Below are 20,625 nucleotides of genomic sequence, written 5' to 3' on the forward strand. Positions count from 1 at the left end.
CTCTAGTTGTTGGTCTGTATCCTGGAGAGGAGAGAGAAAAAGAAAAACAAGCTATTTTTCAATGGAAACCCAGATCCTTTGGAATGCACCTCACATTTCTATATTTTGGTTCATGCTGCTGTGTTACAGTTCATTACTATGTGGCTTATGATGTGAGTTTGGGCACTCTGCAGTACATACTGTGAAGAAAGGTATGTGACCCCATGTAAGCATGGAATTAAGAGATTGAGAGAAATAAATATTAAAAAATGTAGAGAACTAATAGAGAATATTCCAGCACCTTAATTTGGTTTAAAGGCCTAGATTTAGTAAAAGTATTAATTAATTTTAAAAGAAAACCTATGCTATTTCATTGTTATGCGTCTGTTTAATAATGTACTTGAAACAGTACATTGTTGAGGATGTTATTTCATGATTCTACCTACATATTTTGTAGAAAGCAAAAAAATTCTAGATGTATTTAACTGGATAATGATTATCTTCTTAAAAACATAGATTTGGTTTCAAAAGGCATTTTTGACATTTCCTGGAAATCCCCCTAATTAGTGATATGAAATCATCTGCTGGTGTTCGGATATCAAAAATACGTTGTTAATGCTGACAGAACTTTTCCTAATGTTTTTTTTTTCTTAGTATAGTTTGGAATTTGTAATGCTTATGAGGTGAGAGTACTACTGGATTAACATTATCTTATGGCTGAATGAGACTTTTATAGAAAAATTGAACTTCTCAAGGAAAATTAAGAATAATTAGCATGCTGACCTGGATGATAGTATTGCAGAATGCCCAATTAAAACAGTGTTTTCTTAACTGCTCTGGAAAACTTCAGCCTCAGGTTTCCCAGATCAGTCTTGGTCTTGAGGATAAAATTAACTACTTGCTCTAAAATGTTAAAAAACCCCAAAGTTACTAACAATTCTAAATCCAAATTGAGGGTTTTTTTTTCTAATTACTTATAAATACAAGTCATAAAGTCATTAAGGATGGAAAAGACCTCTGAGATCACTGAGTGAAATGATGAACCCAGCACTGCCATGCCATCTCTAAGCCATGTCCCCAAGTACTACATCTTTTTTGAATGCTTCCAGATATCTTGAGTCTACCACACTTCCAGACAGCTCATTTGAAAGCCTGACCACCGTTACCATGAAGAAATTTTTCCTAATATTTAATCTCCTTACACCAAATACCTACCCTTCTCTAGCACAATTTTTGTTGCCCAGCCCTGCCTGAAGTACTGTGGTTTGCAAGGCCTGAAGATGACATAACATGGTCTCATTATTGCTGGACTCTGGTGACAATGTTGTGATTGCTATAAGGAGTTGAAGTACTGTAAGCAATTACTGGGCTGACTCTGCTGCTTTTGTGCTACAATGTCAAAGGTTGAATAGCTAGCAATACTCAGGGTTTTGTGGTCCTCTTCTTTAAGTTGTATTCAGGGCAAGGCTGGCTTGCCAGTGTGGATGTACAGAGAGAACATAGAAATAGCTTCATCCACTTCATTTGCTTTGCAAAAGTTTATGAGTATCTGTACTCTGACATGTAATATATTACTCAATGTTAACTATTTCTTAAGGCAAAATAATGTAGGGTGTTATGGTTGTACATAAATTTATACTGTGCTGTGATGACTAAGATATGTAACTGTTTCTGGGATATGTACAGGAACAATTAATGGCAACTGGTACTAAAAAGATGCTAAAAAGACTACTAACTAAGGATAAGGGAGAGTAGGTGTGACAGCAGCTCTCTGGTCACAGACAGCAACAGATAACTTTCCCAGGCATTGTGCTGGGAAAAGTCTGTGAGAAGATCAGAGAAAAGAATGAGAAACAATTCTTATCTTAACTTGCTGCACCTGGTATTGTAAACATGTGGAGTGTGTTATGGAGATTTGTTTACCAAAGGGTGGTTTCTTAATTAGCCAATGGTGATGGTTTGGATTGGAGGACCAGTTAGGTCCAGCTGTATCGTAACTGTCTATAAAAGAGCAATGGGTTTCTTAATAAAGATATATATGATCAGCCTTCTGTGAATCATGGAGTCTATGCCAATTATTACCTGACCAAGGGCCCATTTGCTGGGATAAGTAGGGGTGAGGAAGGTAAATATAAGCTTTGTATATATCTTTTAAATAATTATTTGCACTTTTGTTTCACTTCTTATCCAAGATCAAATGCTTTTCAAATGAGGTTTTAAGCATTATTGTAAAAGTGAGGAAGTGAAAGCACACAAAGTTGAAATATTTGGTGTTATGCCATCAAATTAATAAAAAAAAGAGATCTGAAAGTTTGCAAAGTGGTTGGGTTTTTTTTTTTTAATTATGTTCACTAATATTGATGCTGATTTACATTTGAAATAATTTTTTTGAAGAAAAAGAGGAATGAGAAGATAATTGTATTAATCTTCACGATTAAAGCAGGAACTAGAAGTTCAGTGGAAAAATAGTTTCTCTAATGATGCTAAAGTGCAGTGGAAGCTAATAAAGGATAAAGGGGACCTTTTTTTCCTGTGCTAAAAAAACCTGAGAACTTGCGATGTTTATAATCTCAAGAAGAGCATGTGAACAGGCATAAATATGTATTGGATTAGAGCTGGACAGACTTTAGGTATAGCAACTGAGATTACTTTTAATGTTTTAGACTGATACAGTTTTCTTCTCACCTGTTTCAGGTGTTCAGACCTTCACCGATACCATGTTAGCTCCATATACCTTCTACTCCTATTATATCCAAGCCAGCAACGTTCATGGTTTTACAAGAAGTGATTCAGTGACATACAGAACAAAATCTGGGACACCTGTAGGAAGCTTGGATTTGAATCCTGTCTTTCCCGTTAGTCACCACTCTGTTTTACTTTACTGGACAAGTGTCTCCAATGAGTCTGGACCCATAGAGAAATACATTTTGACTTGTACTAGCACAGTTGATCTGCAGCCTTGTGGTCAATATGAAGGCTTAAAGACTTCAGCAATTATTTGGAATCTCATTCCATTTACAAAGTATGTTTTTTCTGTGCAAGCTTGTACTAGTGGAGGCTGCTTAAAGAGCCAGCCAGTAACCGTAGTTACTGCACAGGCTCCTCCGGAAGGGCTGCACCCACCGACTGTAGAAACCATCAGCTCTACTGAACTGGCTGTGGAATGGTCACCACCTGAGAAACCAAATGGTAGGATATTGTCTTTACTTTTGTGAATCAAAGTCTTTGCAAGGGAAAAACAACGTTTCCTCAAATCTCATTTAGAATATCCCTGTCCATGCACCATGCGCTGAGAAATGAATTAAGGCATTTTCCTAATTTGCCGATTTGCCATTAAGTGTGTCCTCACAGTCTGTGTTTTATTCTTCCAGAGTCCGGAAATCCACTAACTGTTTGGTCCAGGATTTAGCACTCAGTGGCATCTGTTGCAGCAAAAATCACATTTATAATCAAACATTTACAATAAAATTAATTTTTTCCCAATTTGCCAGATTGCTTAGTTCAGACAGATGTGGTAGTATTGCCTGACAAAAAATAAATAAGCAAAAAACAGTTATGGAAAAAAATCTAAGAATTAACAGAGAAGTCTGTTTTTGAAACCATCCGTCATGTGCAGTAGCCAATTCTATTACCAGTATAACTTTGTTAGGGATTAGGTGATTGCCAAGAGTTGCTGGTCTAACTTGTGTAATAATATTTTAGGTTTTTGAAACTGAGAACACAGCTGTTGTAGGATACTTCTGTGATACCACAGATTTTATTGGTAAAACTATCTTTTAATATATGAGCAGTGGAGTTTTGTGAACTTGCACTAACATGCACAAGTATTTGTGCATGTGGAAACAAACATTTTTATCTGTTCACAAAATGGGCATCTGTCTTTGGCGAGCTCAGCTTTCAGTTTGAGCATCTCATTTTCCAGCTATTTCCAGACTGGACAGGAAGAATGCCCACACAAGAATAACTATGTATTTAGAGAGGCAGTTTCTACAATGCAGGTCATGATATTTACTGTTGGCACCTCAACCTGTGTCATACACTCTTCATAGTCCATAGTCATGACATGCATCTAATGGCCAGCACAAGCAGATTTAAGCAACATTCTCATATTTGCCTCAATATCTGGTCAGATTTCCTGGTCTCTCCAAAGACAAAGAGAAAAGCTCTTTCTCCCAAGCAACCTCTCTAGTTTAGTCCATGAATACCGACCCAAATGCATAAATTTTATGGCAGTTATCTCCTGGCTTCACAAGAAATCTCTGGTAAGATTTCTTATGATCTTATAGTTAAAGTACTTTCACGATCCAACCTAAATCATGCATTGCTTCATACCACAACACTGATTGTTTTTTTTTTTTACCCCAGAGTGGTAAGGCCTTCATGTGTCTATAATAAGTTTGCATTGATATAAAACTGATGTACATGTATCTTCTATCCAGTAATGTTTTAAATGTTTGCATTAAAATAATTAAAATATCACTCAAAAGTTCTCTTTGTCTTAAAAAAAAAAGAAAAGAAGTGTAAAAAGTTGGTATTTTAGTAGAACTCCAGATATATTTTAATTTCACTATTTTTTCTGGCCTTTTCCTCTAGGTATAATTATAAGATATGAACTTTACATGAGGAAAAAATTAAAATCAGCTGGGAACTTTCTTGCTCCTGAAATTCGTATTTTCCAAAGCAGTGGATGGCTCAGTCCTCAACCAGCTGTGAAATCTCAGAATGAAAATGCCTTGGCTCCACCACAGACCAGCACCACAGTCATTGATCTGGAGCCATTCACAGAGTATGAATTTTATGTGCTAGCAGTAAACATGGCAGGTAGCATATCTTCAGATTGGATATCAGGACGAACAGGAGAGGCTGGTAAGCACTGGTTTGAATTTATTTGACAGAAATGAAAGGCAAATGTAGATTTTTAGTTTTTAATAGATGTATTCTTAGTTTTTAATAAAAGTGTCTAGTGATGGTTAACTAGGGACAAATTCCCATTTTTAACTAGTTAAAGATACGTCAGATTATCTCAGAACTGAGCATGAAAAGCAAAAGCATTTTCTTCACCATAATATCATATTGTTGAGGAAAATAATCCATGTCAATTAACCCTACATTTAAACTACAAGATTGCAAAATATACGAAGCAGTGTTTTAATTTGAAGACCTTTAGAGGGTTACCTTTTCAGGAGTATAGTGTTTGAAACTTCTGCTGAGACCCTGTTAGTGAGAGGTGCTTCTATGTGAATTAAGGTTCAGATGAGTCCATATGCCAAAGTCAATAACATGGATTTTATTTAACTGGAAATGTGAGCTGTAGAGATAGAAAGAAAGGGAAAACACAGTGGGGAGAGAGAGTGATCAACAGAAGATAGTTACCACCCATGGATCCAGCAGTGTCCTATTGGTCCTTCTTCACTCTAGTCTTCTGTGGTGATTCTGAGGTCATTCAAAATGTTTCACTATACATTTTAGCAAATAAAAGAACTAATGCTCATTGGCTACACAGTTCTCTTATTCTGTTGGTTAGAGGATTCCCTTGCTTCTAATGCTAATTAGTCTGTATGCTCAATCTTTATTTTTTTGTGTCAGTGGGTTTCTTGGGTTGATGGGCTGTGAATCGGTGGTCACGATCTCCCCTGATGGAATTACCTTTTACCAAGTCAGAGCTGATTTCAGCACAGTTGACAAGTTGGCTTTTGTTGTGGCCCATAAATCTTGCATTCTTTGTGTCCACTATCAGTGATACATTCTTCTTCCCAAGGTTTTTTAACCTCCAGCTGGGTCTGAGATAACATCTGGACAATAGTACCATCTTTTTCCTATCTCAACTTCTTGCTATGGTGGCTTAAGGGAGCTTCAATGGTTCTTGGTGTTTGCAAAAGCCGTCTGTCCCATGACGTGGGGTGATCTTTGTGTGTGAGTGGTTGCTTCTTCACACAGTTTGCCAAAGTGGGAATTTTTGTCTGGGCGTGTTTAACCAGAACGAGCAAAGCAGATCTCGTGTGCACCAGGCCTGGAGTTAACACCATCCTGTTGCTTCCTTCTGTGCATATCTCATGGCAAAGTCTTTTGTGTTTGAGATGGCCAACTCTTTAACTCCTTACAGCTCTTCATGGGCTTTTATAGAGGCCAAGTGTCATAATATGGCCCCTTTCTATCAAAGTGTAACCAGTTCACAGCCTCTCGTATTATGACTCTTCATATTTTCAAAAGGGCTTTGCCACTTGACATATCATTTGAAATATCAGCAATTTATTTCAATGCTTTCAGTAGAAATCTATGGTTTTCAGACTGATAAAGCCCATGGTTGACAATTAAGCATCCCTCTTACATTACTTATGCTTTTGTTTAGTATTAGCTTGAAAATCGTACCCTCAAGTCATTTGCTCCAGCAAAACAGCAGACTAAACTAATTCTTCCTTCAAAATGAGCCTTTTTGCTTATCTGTTCCTAAATACTATATGTTATAAAAGTGTTAAATTGTATTTGGGAAGAGGTCCATTAGTGCAGTTGTTTGTATGTAGCAGAAGTGCTGTGAGTTGGTATCCTATTATTACAGAGGAATCAGGTGGGGATTTAACTGCAGTGCAAACAATCCTTTAACAGATTTACTATGGAAGACAGGGGAACTGTTTTGTAAGAAGTGAGAGACATGTTAATTTCAAACTGGCCTAGCAAACAGATTTGCTTTTAAGATGCTGAAGTATTGAACACTTTTTGCTTTTATCAGTTTTTTCCCATGTTGCATGAAGTTTTTCTTCAAGGCCTTTTCATTTGTATACACTTTCCTACCTGCTACAGAGGCTGGGACTGTAGTGTTGATTAGTATTTCTTTGAAGACACAGGCAGAGTTTTAATCTGCATTCATAGCCAGACTAGAAAGCAGGAGAATGAAGAGTGAAGTACTTAGCAAAATAAGGTGAAAATTCCAGCTAGACTTGAAAATAAGGTTAGAAAGGGAAAAGAAATGATTGTCTGAAATGGTGTTTTACAAGTACAATGAGGAAGCTTGCATTATACATATTGCTCACTTATTTTTTGAATATTATTAATTTAACTTTATTTTAGCCCCAGCGTTTATGCCATCTCCATCAGTATTCCCTCTTTCACCGCATTCCCTTAATGTGTCGTGGGAAAAACCAGAAGATAATATATCAAGAGGAGAAGTGATGGGGTATAGCATCAGTTTGATGACTGAACAACCGTCCTTGCCACCATTTCCCCAGGTATTACTGTTAGTTACATTAAGTCTTTCCTAACTGGTAATAATAAAATTGATAAAACCTGATGTTCTCTGAGGTATTGTGATTATTTTTTTCCCTGGTTTGTTGTGTGTTCTCTGATCACCTACAGGTTTGATGTAATGCTATGTACTACTTCTGCATTTTAAGTTGTCTTTCTGAGCTGACTTGTTGTCAGTAGCAGGTGAGATTCAAAATTAGGAGAGATGAGTTTGTGCAACTAAATTTAAATTACCGTGATACTTGTGTATACTGGTTCTATATTGTTGCTGTACTTGCTAATATGCTTAAAGCCATATTGTGTTGTAGGTATCTACATTCTCCTTAAAAAGGTACTTGTCTGGATGTGTTTTTGAAGTGGGGAAACCTAAAATACTGGAAAGAAACATTTAAAAAGTCAAAATGCATGAATTTAAAATACTGTTGTAATGTTTGAGTGACTGGGTTTGGCAAACAAATATCATGGCATTAGTAGTAAACTGAAAGCTTAGGAATGAGCAGAAACATGATAACATAATCAGAATATGGGAGTGGATGTGGTGCTCTCATATTTCTCATTCAGAGCTGATTTTATCTTTTGGTATTATCACAGATGGGCCTCAGTTTATTTGCTTATCAGCTGGGGATACTACTGTTCTCGGGCTGTTGTAACAACATATAAATGCCAATTGCTTCTGGTCACTGGCTTGCAAGATTCTTCATGCAACAAAAAATCTAATAACAAAGATATCAAAAATGCTACAGTTTTTTTCAGTTCCCCTTCCACTGATAGCTTATACTGATGTTAAAGTAAAGTAGATGCAAGTGTTTGTAGGTATTTGTTATTCCCCTCCCTCCTAATGCCTGCTAATCATGTCACTCCTTCAATGGTGGTCAGATTTCACAACTTAATAGTGTCATTTTTGTCATCTCAATTGTCGCTGCACTGTTTGTAGTGATAACTGCACCACCACACAGTTTTATGAGGCAATAACTTTGTTTCCTCATTTATCCACTCAGGAACTGGCTTATTACCTCATAAAACAGTGTGATGGGAAGTATTATCACCTAAATCCCAGCTTGTTCAGACTCTCCAAAATAATCCTCTCCCTCAGTTGGTCTATTCAGGCTTTCTCATGTCTGAGTGAAGGAACCTCAAGTTCAGAGACAAGTTTCTTATTAGTGATCATGTCATAAAATGACAGGAATGAAAATATTATTAACCAACTGTTGTCTTCCAATCTGTTTGCTTTGCAGGTTTTGCATATAGCCGAGGCTCATGAGCTCTCCTATGTAGCAACGGGATTAAAACCTTACAGGACGTACAATTTTACTGTGACTCTCTGCAATCAAATTGGTTGTGTAACCAGTGAGCCAGGCATGGGGCAAACCTTGGCAGCTGGTAAGGAAACAATCTGTAGCAAAGTGCAAAGCTGACACATGCTTTACTAATGAATACCATGATGATGGTCCTAGTTTGATGCACAGTGGCAGGGGTAGGTGTTGCATTAATACAAAGTGACTTGCTTAATTATTATTTGTTTGTTTTGACAGATTTAAACCAAAATGTTTTCAGTGGAGGTTTAAGGTACTCTGCTATGGCAGTAGGATTTGTGTACTGCTCTCTCTGTTGCAAGTTATGATATGTATGGTTTTTATTTGTGTTTGTTTAAATGGTGAAGGCACATAAATGTGGCTGCATCCACTCATTCATTCAGGATGCTAAGAAGTTGTTAATTTGTTGTTGGGGGTTTTCAGTGTGTGTTTGCATAACAAGAAATGTAAAATGCTCCAGCTGTGCCAATGCCTTGCTTAACGCATGCAGGAGGAGTTGCATGGCTTTAAGAGTTACATAAGTACATAGTGCCTAAATCAGAAGCAACATACATGCTTTGGGTCTGCTTTTTTGAAAATGTTTGTTTTTTTAGCCCACGAGATTCGAGATTTTGCTTTTTAGATATGTATCTACATATCTATGGGAACAGTGCTAAAGAAACTGCATATATGTTTCTGTGCATTTTAAGTCTTCAAGTTAATTTCAGTAGCATTGTCATGGATTTCAAAGGTACTGTCTACAAATCTAGGGGAAAATACACATCAGTCCAGAGCAGAGATGGAGAAATCCTGTATTTACTTTCAAGAAAGGACTGGCATAAACTCACTTCTTGGACATTGGTGGCTCAAGAGGATTTTAAGAGAGAAATTGTTAGGAATATCAGCTTTGTAAGTCTCTTTATTCATGGAATGAAGTAGTCAGTATGGTTCTTTAATACTATAAACACAAGCTCAAACTCATGCTATACGACATACTGGTGGTCATCTGAAGAGAACTGACCACTTAACATTGTGGTTTCCTTTTGTATAGGCATTTAAAACACGTCAATTTTTTTCACAATATTACCTAAAATGCTTAACTAAAAATGTTAACTAATTAGAACTAAAAATGTTAAGCAATTAGCGGTGTTGTCATATGGATGTTGGATGATGATCTTTGCAATTACCTCACTCTCTCTGCTGAAGTGAAATTTAAGGTGTTGGGATATTGCCTCTAGTCTGTCCTCAGTTCTTCATATCTGTTTATTTCATTGCCTTTCCATTTTTTTTCAAGTGGAAGGCTGGCCATATACAGAGCCTCCTACTTGTATAAAGTATGACTTTATCCCATTCCACACAGCTATGAGGAACAGTGTTCCAGTCTGTGCTGATAACCATGGAAACAAATATTGCCTAAACAGCACACCTTATTACTACAAATGATCCAACTTTGCATTTATATATTTATTAAAAGATTCAGGAACAATAGCTTAGTTATGCTTGACAGCTTGTTTATGACCATCTCCTCCCTGGTTGTGTTAATACTCAGAGACCTATCACATTAGAGAAGACAAGAGAATACAAAGTAGCGTAGCAGGCATGTCCCCATTTATTAGCTGTTTTGCAGTGAAGCCTTTTCCTACTTACTGTTGTAAGCCTTGAAAGAAAAGAATCAGCACTGTATTGTGTTCCTTTTATGTATTTAAAACATGTTATTGCAGTGTCTTAAATTCTGGCAAACTGAAAAATGAAAAACTTACATTTTGCATGCAATTTGTACGTGTCTTCCACAGGTCACATTTTTTATTCCTGGAGATATTTGTTTCATCCTACCCATGCAGGGTTTTTTTTGTGTGTGTGGTTTTTTTTTTTTTTTTGTTTCTGTGAGGTTTGGTTTTTATTTTTCTTTTGTGTGTGTGTGCATGTTTCATTCTGTGAGGTTCTGTAAAACTGTGTTTCCAAAGACAATTTAAAAGAAGCACTACTTATGTGATGACAATCAAAGGAATTAAAACTTGAAACAAAGTTGGGAAAACCAATCCCCAGCATTTGTAAAAACAGATAATCAAGTCTTAGTCCATTTGTATCCTTTCTTTTTTTGTCATTGAGACATGCAAAATGAAATTAAAATTGTCTTTCTAGGACTGTTGGGGAGTTCTTTGTTTATGAAGGAATGTCTCCCTGGCAAAGAGACAGCTTTCCTGGCTGGACGCCAGTCCCCCTCCATGCCCTGGCAGCTTTTTGGAGGAAGCCTTGACTGAAATGTGTTCCAGCATGATGGTCCTCTTGCATTGTAACAAAATCCAGGGGTTTTGAATAGTTTTTCAAGTTGGCCTAGAGGTTATACTAAATTGGACTATTTCTTCTCCTCTGATCCTCAGGAGGAGAACGATAATGGAAAACCATGTCCACCCGCCTTCTATGTATGGAGTATACAGGTTTATCACGTGGACCATTTCAGTCAATGAGTATCTTGATGGCTGTGATTTTGGCATGTCCAACAGATGTGTATTATAGCAAGGGGCTTCTTTTGAAATTGCCAGTGACTTCTAAAATTTGCCACTAGGAGTCTCAAGTAATTTTTAAGCTTTGTTCAGATCCATTAGGGTAATTTGAAGCCTAGTTATGAAAAATAAACTCTTTAAAAGGTAATCTTTTTCTCTGAAAACTTGTGTGGGTTTTGTTGTTGTTGTTAGCTTTTTTTTTTTGTTTTTTTTTTTTTTTTCCTTAATACATTGTAAGACAGAAAATGAAAACAAAGGAAGAAACAAGGGCATGAAATCACTAGAAACAAAATTGTTGAGGAAGAAAAATAAGGAGTTTTGAGATAAGATTGAAAAGACTAAGAAGGGACACTACTTCACGCAGGGGCAAAATTTAAGGATAGCACCCAAGGGGCAGAAGCATCAGGAGGAGTCTTCTCATTTTTCAGTGAGAAGTCTCTTGGACTGTGACTGGTTAAAATCCAGAAGCAAACTTCATGAGTAAATTAATTCTAACTTGGTTCAATATAGGCATCTGTACTGGGAATATCTCATGTGTAGCTTTGCAGGAGTAGAGTGAAAGAAAACTCAAATTGGCCATATGTCCTTGTGTCTGTCAGACTGGCAAAATCACTACTCTTCACCAATACATACACCCACAATGTCTGTAAATGGTAATAAAGAAGACAAATCAGAATAATGGGAGGAGAGAGTGTGAGAAAACAGTAAAATTGCTAAGGATAGAGTTGTTTTAGAAAAAGGCTGAGTGTTACAAATGCATATGAAGCCAAGAAGGTGACCTAAGTAAAAGAACAGTTATGCCTGATGCTCCAAGAATGGTAAAAAGTGTTGGAAGATCAATGTTAGCATAAATGCAGTATTGGGATGAAAGATCAAAAGAAATGTAGGAAGGTAATGGAGGAAAATTACCCATCCCTGTTACCTTCAAAGAGAAGGTGACTGGACAGAAAGAGAATGCCAATTTGGTCTGTTCAGATACAAATACATAAATACCAGACTTTAAAATATGCAATTAATTACGAAGTGTTTTATACTTTTTAATCAGCCTTTTAAATAGTAAATTAAGGTACTGCAGCTTCCACAATCCTTGTGGGATTTGAAATACTTTTATGCGCCGCAATATTTTGCTCATGCTACTGAAAATCCTTGGCTGATAGTTGAGGAAAAAGTTCATTGTTAATACTTTATTTGAAAATTTGAAATCCAATTTGAGCTTTGTTTCTGTCTGTGCTCTCTCAAGATCATCAAGTGGATCTGCATGTATGTAACTGAGAGCAATACTGGACATTTTCCAACTCAATACATAGAGTAAAATTTTATTTTATTCTTCTCTCTGGGTTCTGCCATGTTCAAATTCCTATTTATTTTTGAGAATGGCATTCAGCCTGTTATTTTTACTAGTTCTTAGGCCTTAGCCTTAATTTTTTTTTTTTAATTTCAAAAGCAGTTTTTGTTGCATGTTTTTCTCTCATGTAGGATACTGAAATGGTACCTATAGAACTCTACTAGCTGGTACCAGTGAGAGACCTGCTCCTTTGAAAGTTTATTTTTGTGACAATGTGTCTGCATGAAATTATGAATTACCAACACAAAACATGCATGTTTTCAAAATTTTTCAGTGAGGCAGAGAAATGCCAGTTTATTCCCATCATTTTCTGTCATTTCAGCAGGATGAGATCAGCTGTGTGAATGCTTGGACCAGTACAATTGCTTACGCTGCTGATCTCAAATCATATGGTCAAAGGTTTCCTTAAACAATCTATACAGCTATGTTTCATTAGCTGCTGTGTGACTAAGCTTATTTCTTGAAATTAAGTTTGCCTTTCCTTTGCCCTTAAATTTTTTTAAAATTTGTTTTAAAAGCATTTTTTAAGACATAGCAAAGTATTTGATTTGTGATGGCTGCCATTTACCCAGCACATTGTATTCCTGATCTTTTGCTTTTGATGGCAATTACAGGGTTCAGAAGCTAATTTGTCGGAGATATTCTTCCAGCACCAGCTGCATCTGGCTTCTTGGCAGAATTCTCAACCAGTTGTATTTGGGGCTTTGGAGTTGCCTCTGGGTTTGCTGGGGTAGTTCTGGACTGCGTTACACTCCTTGTTGTTTTGGTTTTGATTTCCCTTCTAATCTGAGTAATTTGTCAATTTTTTCCCATTTTTTTCTATTCATGAATAAGGTCCAGTGCAGACCCTTTTCAAAAGCTTCCTTTGTTTATGTCTGTCATAAATGGCTTTTCTACAAAAGGCTATGCCTCAATTTTAAAGTCACCAATACCCATTAAACAGGTAGTAAGAAATGTATAGTTTCCTTTGTTACAGAAGAGAAATACGAGGGCCATTTGCTGCTGGCCTGGAAACACAGATTGTTTTGCATGCATGTACATAAGTCTCTTCATTGTGAATAGGACCCAAAGTGATTAAACAAGCACTCTTAATATGTTAATTTATAATTTTAATTACAACAATCTTGTATATATAGTCATTAGTGAATACTAATATAAATATTTTTCTACCTTTTTATTCATAATGCATAAACCAATCATCCAGTTACTTCTCGGCAGTTGCCTGTTTCCGTTTCATAATACAATCTTTGTTCTTAGTTATGAATGCATTTTGTTCATTCCTGTCTTGAATAATCCCTCATTAAGCTAGTCACTTTCTGCTCCATGCTAAAAAGGAAAAATTATCATGCAAATGTGGCATGCCATATTAAAAAGCACATTACCAAACACTTTTGTTGCTGTCCTTCAATTAGTTTCCCTTCTTTGAATTTAATTTCATTTGTTGTTAAACTACTGACTTGATGTATGGACTCATGAATTTGAGGCTGCTGCCAAGAATGTAGCAGGCAAAAAAATCAAAGCCTCTTCAGAAAGCTACAGAGGCAAAGCTGAAATGAATTTGCTTCACCTTTGACAAGAACACTTGAGCAGCACTGGAATCCTCTGATGATTCAGCTTGGCTAATTATCCAATTATTTATTCCAAGAATAAAGACGCTGTTTTACAATTAGAAAAGTGTAAAGTAATCTGAGAAATTTCATAATGACAGATGACTTAAGTAACTTCTGAGATAAATAGAATCTACTCAAACTTGTCTTGCCAAGTGTTCAAGCTGTAGTTAAACTGCTCTTTGAGTTTCAGAGAATCAGTAGGGAATTAAGTTATTTGTTTCTTCTCCCCTACCAACCACATATTATGTCATAAAATAGCTCAAAACAGCTCAGTTTGTTCTTTTTCCTCCCAGTCAAATTTGCAACATTTTTAAGCTATGTTTAAGTTGCATTTCTCTTGATTAAAAGCTTTTGGTTCAAAGCAATACTTTTTAATTGCCTAATAATATAAGTCAGTTCTTAGGAAAGAACCGTGCATTTAGGAGTTCATTTGCAATATAACTGAAAAATTCATTGCATGGCAGTAAAACAATTTACTGTTAATTACAAGGAGAAGAATTTGCTGTACCATGCTCACAGATTGCCATGAATCATGCAGCACTCCTAGAGATTTATAACAGATGTGTAAGTGGGATGAATTAGCAGGGTTTAATAACAGAGACACAAATCATGCAGACTTCAAGGAGCTTTAATTGATATACTAGAATGTGACGGGCATGAATCACTCAGCCATTCAACAGCACTGTAACATATGGTCAGCTCAATATGCTGCATCTTAAATCGGTTGGTGAGTCGTTGGTTGTCCCATATGGTGGAAGCAATATATTTTTCATGATTTTTAAAAAATACAGTGGATTACATCTTTTTTTTTAAATAAATATGATTGCAACATATCCATGTTATTAAATTTTTTTTAGATGTCCATTGTGGGTGGGTTTTATTCTTTTTTTTTGGGAAGTAGTCGAAAATGGACTCTAAAGAATCTCTTATAACTCAAAATATTGTTGGAAGATGGAGGTATTATTGCTTGACTAATTTGCTGTTGAAATGACTGATTCCATTGTGAAATGCAGAAAAGGAGAAGATACCTGAAATGCAATGGCAAACTCAGGGTCCTTTGGTCTAATTACTGGAATCAAAAATGAAATGCATGACCCATAGTGAGGTGTGCAATTTTATCTGCAAGGTAAACTCCAATATGAGAAGAAAAAGATATTTTCTGTAACTTTTTTCCTTGAATTTGGCATTTTTTTCTCTTTTATTTTGTATGTATACATTTAGGATTCAGTTAAGAATGGTATACTTTTCATTGTTTTTACCTTCCTTGAACCATTCAGTGTCTACTTGAGGATTTTGGTGGAAGAGTACACAAATACCTACCTACAGTAAGCTGAGCAGTAGTTACTCAAACATATGTAAGCCTGTAAAATTTAGCCACAGTGTAAATATGTTATTCCTGGGACAAGAATCTGGCAGAGTATGGAAAAGCTTTAGCAGTTGTATTAGTAAACCTGACAGACTCGAGAAAGGAGTATTGTATCCTTAGAACTATGGCTGCCAGAATTTAATGTCAACAATTAAAATTTATTTTGATCCTTACCTAGTGTTTATTACTGTTTGTATACACAACAGACCTTACTAATACAGAGATGCACTATTAGATGGAATTACCATCTGTTCAGAGCGAAATGCTGGCATCTGTCTTCGAGCCTAAAACTAAAATGATATTATTTCAAACAAAACAAAATTAACTGCTCTTTACTTACCAAGTTCATTTTTGTGTACATGTGTGTGCATAAACACATGGGAAAGGCTTGTTTGTAATGACCTGTGTAGCAACATCTATATTTAGATATATGACTTCAACATAAGCTGTATAGACCATCTGTCTTTATTGGTCTTTTCTGTGCCCTCTGCTACACAATGGCATGCAGCAATCATGGGCTTTTAAACACTGTTTTAGCCTTATAATATATTAAATATGTATTATATAGCAAGATATTAAAACTACATAATTAAAATACACAAAAATGTGACTTTGAATCCACTAAAATGCAGTACGCTTATTATTTTGACAGATGTGTCTTAACAGAACGTGACTAAAAAAATTAAATAAGTAAAATTATACTAGATTCATCTTTCAGAAAGTAGCTACAGGTACCACAGTGACACCTTTAGGAAAATATATACTGAATCTTTTAGTGTTGAATATTTTCAGTTTCAGCATTTAGTACCCTGCTGGGCTTGTGCAACAGATTTATTTCAAGACCTTCTGTTTTTGTGTGCAGTTGGGTTTTCTGTTCGGGTTTTCTTGTTATTTTTGTTAATAATTACTTATGTAACCTATTATGTGCAGTTTTGATGTGCTGTCTTGATGCACAAGAATTCTCAAGCATCAAGGAGACTGTAGTTTAAATACTAGTGCTATAGCAAGGATGTTACTTTCTGAAAGGGTAGTCTTGTGTTCCATATATCACAAAATAATAAATTGTGTCATGCCAGTGTTTAATGCGTGTACACAGTGCATTAACTGTAACTGTAGTACATTTATTTGTGCTAGAGGAGACTGGAAAATGATTAAAAAATCAATACTTCCCTGTCAGAGAAGCAAGTGTTACGATGCATTTAAGTAGTTAATTGCATAAGCCCCATAAAAGCTTCAGGTTTGGGTATCAGAGATGCCATAATTATGGTCCAAGTAACTGCCGTTTATTAATACCAGACTTTAAAGGAAGATGTAGTTATTGTCATGAGTGCTAGTCAGCTGTATGCATTTTAAAAGTAATGAATTTTAGCATTTCTGTTTTGCCATCAGTAATCTGAACTGGAGGGCTCAACCTCTTTGGTTCGCATTTAAAATGCTGACGTAGGCTGGTTCTCTCAGAGGTGAAGTTTTGATTGTTAAGCCATGTTTTCTATTTAAACTTGTGAATTAATACCACAATTCATTAGTGCTGTGCCCTACTTATGCAGGCAAGCTTATGACCTCACACTGCATTACTTCAATTTTGACATTGTAAATTTCTATCATCGTGTGAGATACTAATTAAATTGTGAAGTCATAAATGATACCTAAGCAGGAATTTACAGTGCATAGTGCCTTTGGCAGTTTCCCAGTTCCCCCACTTCCTGCTTTCTCTAAGAAGAATATCTATCAAGTTATGGGGTGTGGGGGACAAAGAAAAAGAAAAAATAAAGAAGTAATAGACTACTGGCAAATAGGAAAAATGAAAAGTGTGTTAATGATCTTGGAAATGCAGGAATGTTTAAAAGAATGTTATTAATTAATTTTAAATGAAGCAATCTCTCCTTCTCTAAAGAACTCATGCTATGTACAATGCTGGGCTGTGAAGTAATGTGTCAAATTTTGAAGGCCCATATTTTAATTCAGGTTTTATTGTTCTTGAAAGGCATTTATTGCTCTTTACTGTGTCATTATGGGAAAAAGTAATTTTTACAAGTTGTCATTGTATTTCGCTTCCTGGGCACAAATGAAGTTCCTGTTATTAAATCCTTCTCTTTATCAGGGAAAGAAGGGTGAGAAAAAAGCAAGATAAGATGTATATAGGTTCTGTACATAGCAAAATGTTCTCATACTTCTTTAGATGATGTCTTCTGTTGTTTCAGTGGTGGTCCATTTCTTTCCACTTGTAGGGCCATCATGTCATTATCCAAACAGGTCATGCTGCCCTCCAGTGGCTTACTGTACATCCTTTTATTAAAAAATGGAAAAAGTTTAGTTAACAACTCAGCTATAAAGTAGCTAATGCTATCAGAGTGTTTAAAAGAGTATCAAAGTATTGGGTTTAACAGTAGAAGGATCATCCTATAACATAGAACTATCTTATGCTGCTCCCTTTGTGGAAGCAGTCTTGTTTGGAGTCCTGGTGTGCATCAGAATTGGTGGAGAAAAATGAGAGAGGGTTGTTTCCTTGAAGTGAGCAATTATCTGAACACAAGCTGCTGTCTGGTCTGTACATCGTGAGAACAACTGGATGGGCCTGCAGGACTGTGGAGAGAGAGCTGTTCTGCTCCTCTTGGTGAGGATAAGTCCAGTGACAAGAGACCCCTGTTGTCATGTACCATACTGAGATGTAGCAAGAGTTATAACTGCTCAAATTTTCCTTAGGTTTTTCGCTTACATCCACTTCTGAAAGTCATATAGATACACATTTACAGAGAGTTTGGCATGAGAGGCCCATCAAGGAAGGAAGGAATCGAAATAAACTTTTTATGAAGATGTTGATTGATATTCTCAAAGATTATGAACAAAAATATTTTAGATATGATTATAGAGACATATGTCTACAGCCTGAATAAACAAATAAAGTATTTCTTGTGCAATAGAAAGTAAGTTTCTCATAAAGATTAAGAGTGTTTTTGAGGGTTTTTTTCCCCTCTCCTAATTAAGCTTCTATGGATATCTGTATTTATTCTTAAGATCAGAAAATGAAACAGGATGTTTTGTAAAGATTGTTATGTGCAGCAAATAATTTCCTAAGTGTTACAGACAGTGATACCTAGATAACTTTTTTTATCCACAGCTCCAAGAAAACTTAGTATCCCTCATGTTGAAGGAATAAACAGCACAACAGTAAAGATAATTTGGAATGAACCTGAAGAGCTTAATGGGCCTCCTCCCATCTACCAGGTGGAAAGGATGGATTCATCTTTAGCTACAATGAATATAGAAGTAACAAAAGGGATCCGTTTCCCAGGAAATGGGTATTACAGATTTGCGAGTTCCATTCTCCCCACCAATACCTACTTTACAGGTAAATGAGTTTAAATTACTTTAAAAATATACTAATTGTAGTCTGCATTCATTTTACAATTTAGTATCATGTTCTATAAAACTTCCATGTTCAAGTAGGTAGGTTCTAATTTATTAAAGTAATGTAATGACTAGTGATGTATGGGCTATTTTGATTCTCACTTAAAAAACCTGTAGAAATCATTGGACATGTGGGATTTTTATTACCTCATGTTTGGACAGAGAGAGGTACATGACAGTGATGTTGCTCATATTTGACTTGGTTTTGAGTTGTAAATATAAGATTTTATTTATTCTTCTGGGATAAAAACTTTTTAATTAATTTGCTGTGAGTGCCAAGATGTATTTTTTTGGTACATTTTTGAGGATTCCTGGGGCTGCATAAGCACTCAAAAAGCTCTGTCTTCCAGTTTCAGAGCATTTGTGTTGTGATCCTGTTTGTTTTGTTAAGGAAAGAGAAAAGCCTGCCATTCTGACAAAATTCCCTGTTTCTGGGCCTTTGAGTATTCCCTCTTTTTTTTGATCAGTTATTTTATTTTAGTACCATGAGATTTTCAAGTTGAAGCTGACCTATTTCCTGTTTCTGTGATTCTCATCATTTGCTGATATCTTGACTTCTGGGCTAAAGCAAAGATACAGACAAACAAAGATATGTTTTTTGCAAAAATGAACCTGATTGCACATTTGAGATGATGTAGCAGTCTGTAAGTGAAATCTTCTTGCATTTGCCTGCATGAAGTATGAGTGTTTAAAAGAAGAAACAGCAGAACTGAAGACTTAAAAGAAAAAGTGTATGAAAGATATGTGTATATTTATCTCAGGCCATGAGAATGACAGCAGGAAGGGGAAATCCAAAAGGAATCTAGGCAGCTGTAAGAGCAAGCATTAACTAGCTCACTGATGATGCTGGGGCCACACCAGTGGCAGTGAACCAATTTAACATGGTACTTGTTTGTTAAGAGAGAGAAGGGCTGCAAAAACCATGCCGCACTGTTGACACAAATAAGATTACTGGAGCTTTGAAGAGCACTCAACTGACATTCCTTGTCTTCAGAGTCACCACTGGTAATTCTGGCAAGGATGTTTGAGCACTCGGTACTTGCAAGTGTGTATGTGCAATTTCAGGTTTTGTTTAAAACAGCTTCTTGCCTCTCTATGATCACTCAGTGAATCTGACTTAAAAAAAAAAAGCTGAAGATGACTTCACATTTTTTTTCTAGCTAGGTGCTTAGTTGACTGATAAATAATAATAAAAAGTGATAATGTGTTAGTTAAATATTGACACTGTGTTGACTGGCACAACCTGTCTCTGTGTGGGAATCTGTAGGAACAGCTGTTGGACTCCTTTCCTCATCCAAATTGCCCAATTTTCCTGACAACCGTTTGCAGCCTTTAGTGTATATTTAGAAAAAAAAAAAAAACCCTTGGATATTTTTCTTTTGTTGTCAGTTGTGACTATTTGTAACCAAGCAAGCCCAACACCAGTCTACCCAAGTTTCAGTTCACTCTGGGGTTTAGTTCTGCTCCATAAGCTGAGACTGATGCCTTGAGTAAAGTTTATTGTGATGGCTGAGATGATTTGAGAGAGTTTGGACAGGCAGGTTGGAAGACGTTAAAATAAAGCCCCCTTCATATTTGCAGCTGATGGCTGATAATACTGTATGGATAAATATAATTCATCATAGCTTTGGATTGTGTTCTTTCTCTTCTACCAGCTATTAGTCAGAGTATTTGGAGACAACCTAGGACTAAAACACACTAGGCAATTTGTCCAGACATCTGCTAGTAATGACTGACAATCAGATTAAATCAGTCTACGCTTGGTACCTAAAAATGTGTAGTTCAGGTTTGGCAACTCAATAAAGATTTTGAGAAATATAAATCTGGGTTTTTCTTAGTAGGTCATCTGTCCTTCTTCCAAAACGTGATGGAGGGGAAAATG

General features: G+C 36.1%; 1 protein-coding gene across 6 annotated transcripts in view; it reads left to right on the plus strand.

The window, feature by feature from the left end:
* The window catches only part of USH2A (usherin), a 374,152-nt gene that overhangs the window by 80,246 nt on the left and 273,281 nt on the right, over positions 1–20,625 (plus strand). For all 6 annotated transcript variants that reach the window (XM_053974132.1, XM_053974137.1, XM_053974131.1 and 3 more), the window contains 5 exons: positions 2,674–3,168; positions 4,573–4,845; positions 7,045–7,202; positions 8,454–8,598; positions 18,454–18,684. In XM_053974132.1, the coding sequence (XP_053830107.1) occupies positions 2,674–3,168; positions 4,573–4,845; positions 7,045–7,202; positions 8,454–8,598; positions 18,454–18,684 (1,302 nt within the window). The remainder of the gene's footprint in view (positions 1–2,673; positions 3,169–4,572; positions 4,846–7,044; positions 7,203–8,453; positions 8,599–18,453; positions 18,685–20,625) is intronic.

This window comes from Vidua macroura, chromosome 3, assembly GCF_024509145.1.
Source record: "Vidua macroura isolate BioBank_ID:100142 chromosome 3, ASM2450914v1, whole genome shotgun sequence".
NCBI classification, from domain to species: Eukaryota; Metazoa; Chordata; class Aves; order Passeriformes; family Viduidae; genus Vidua; species Vidua macroura.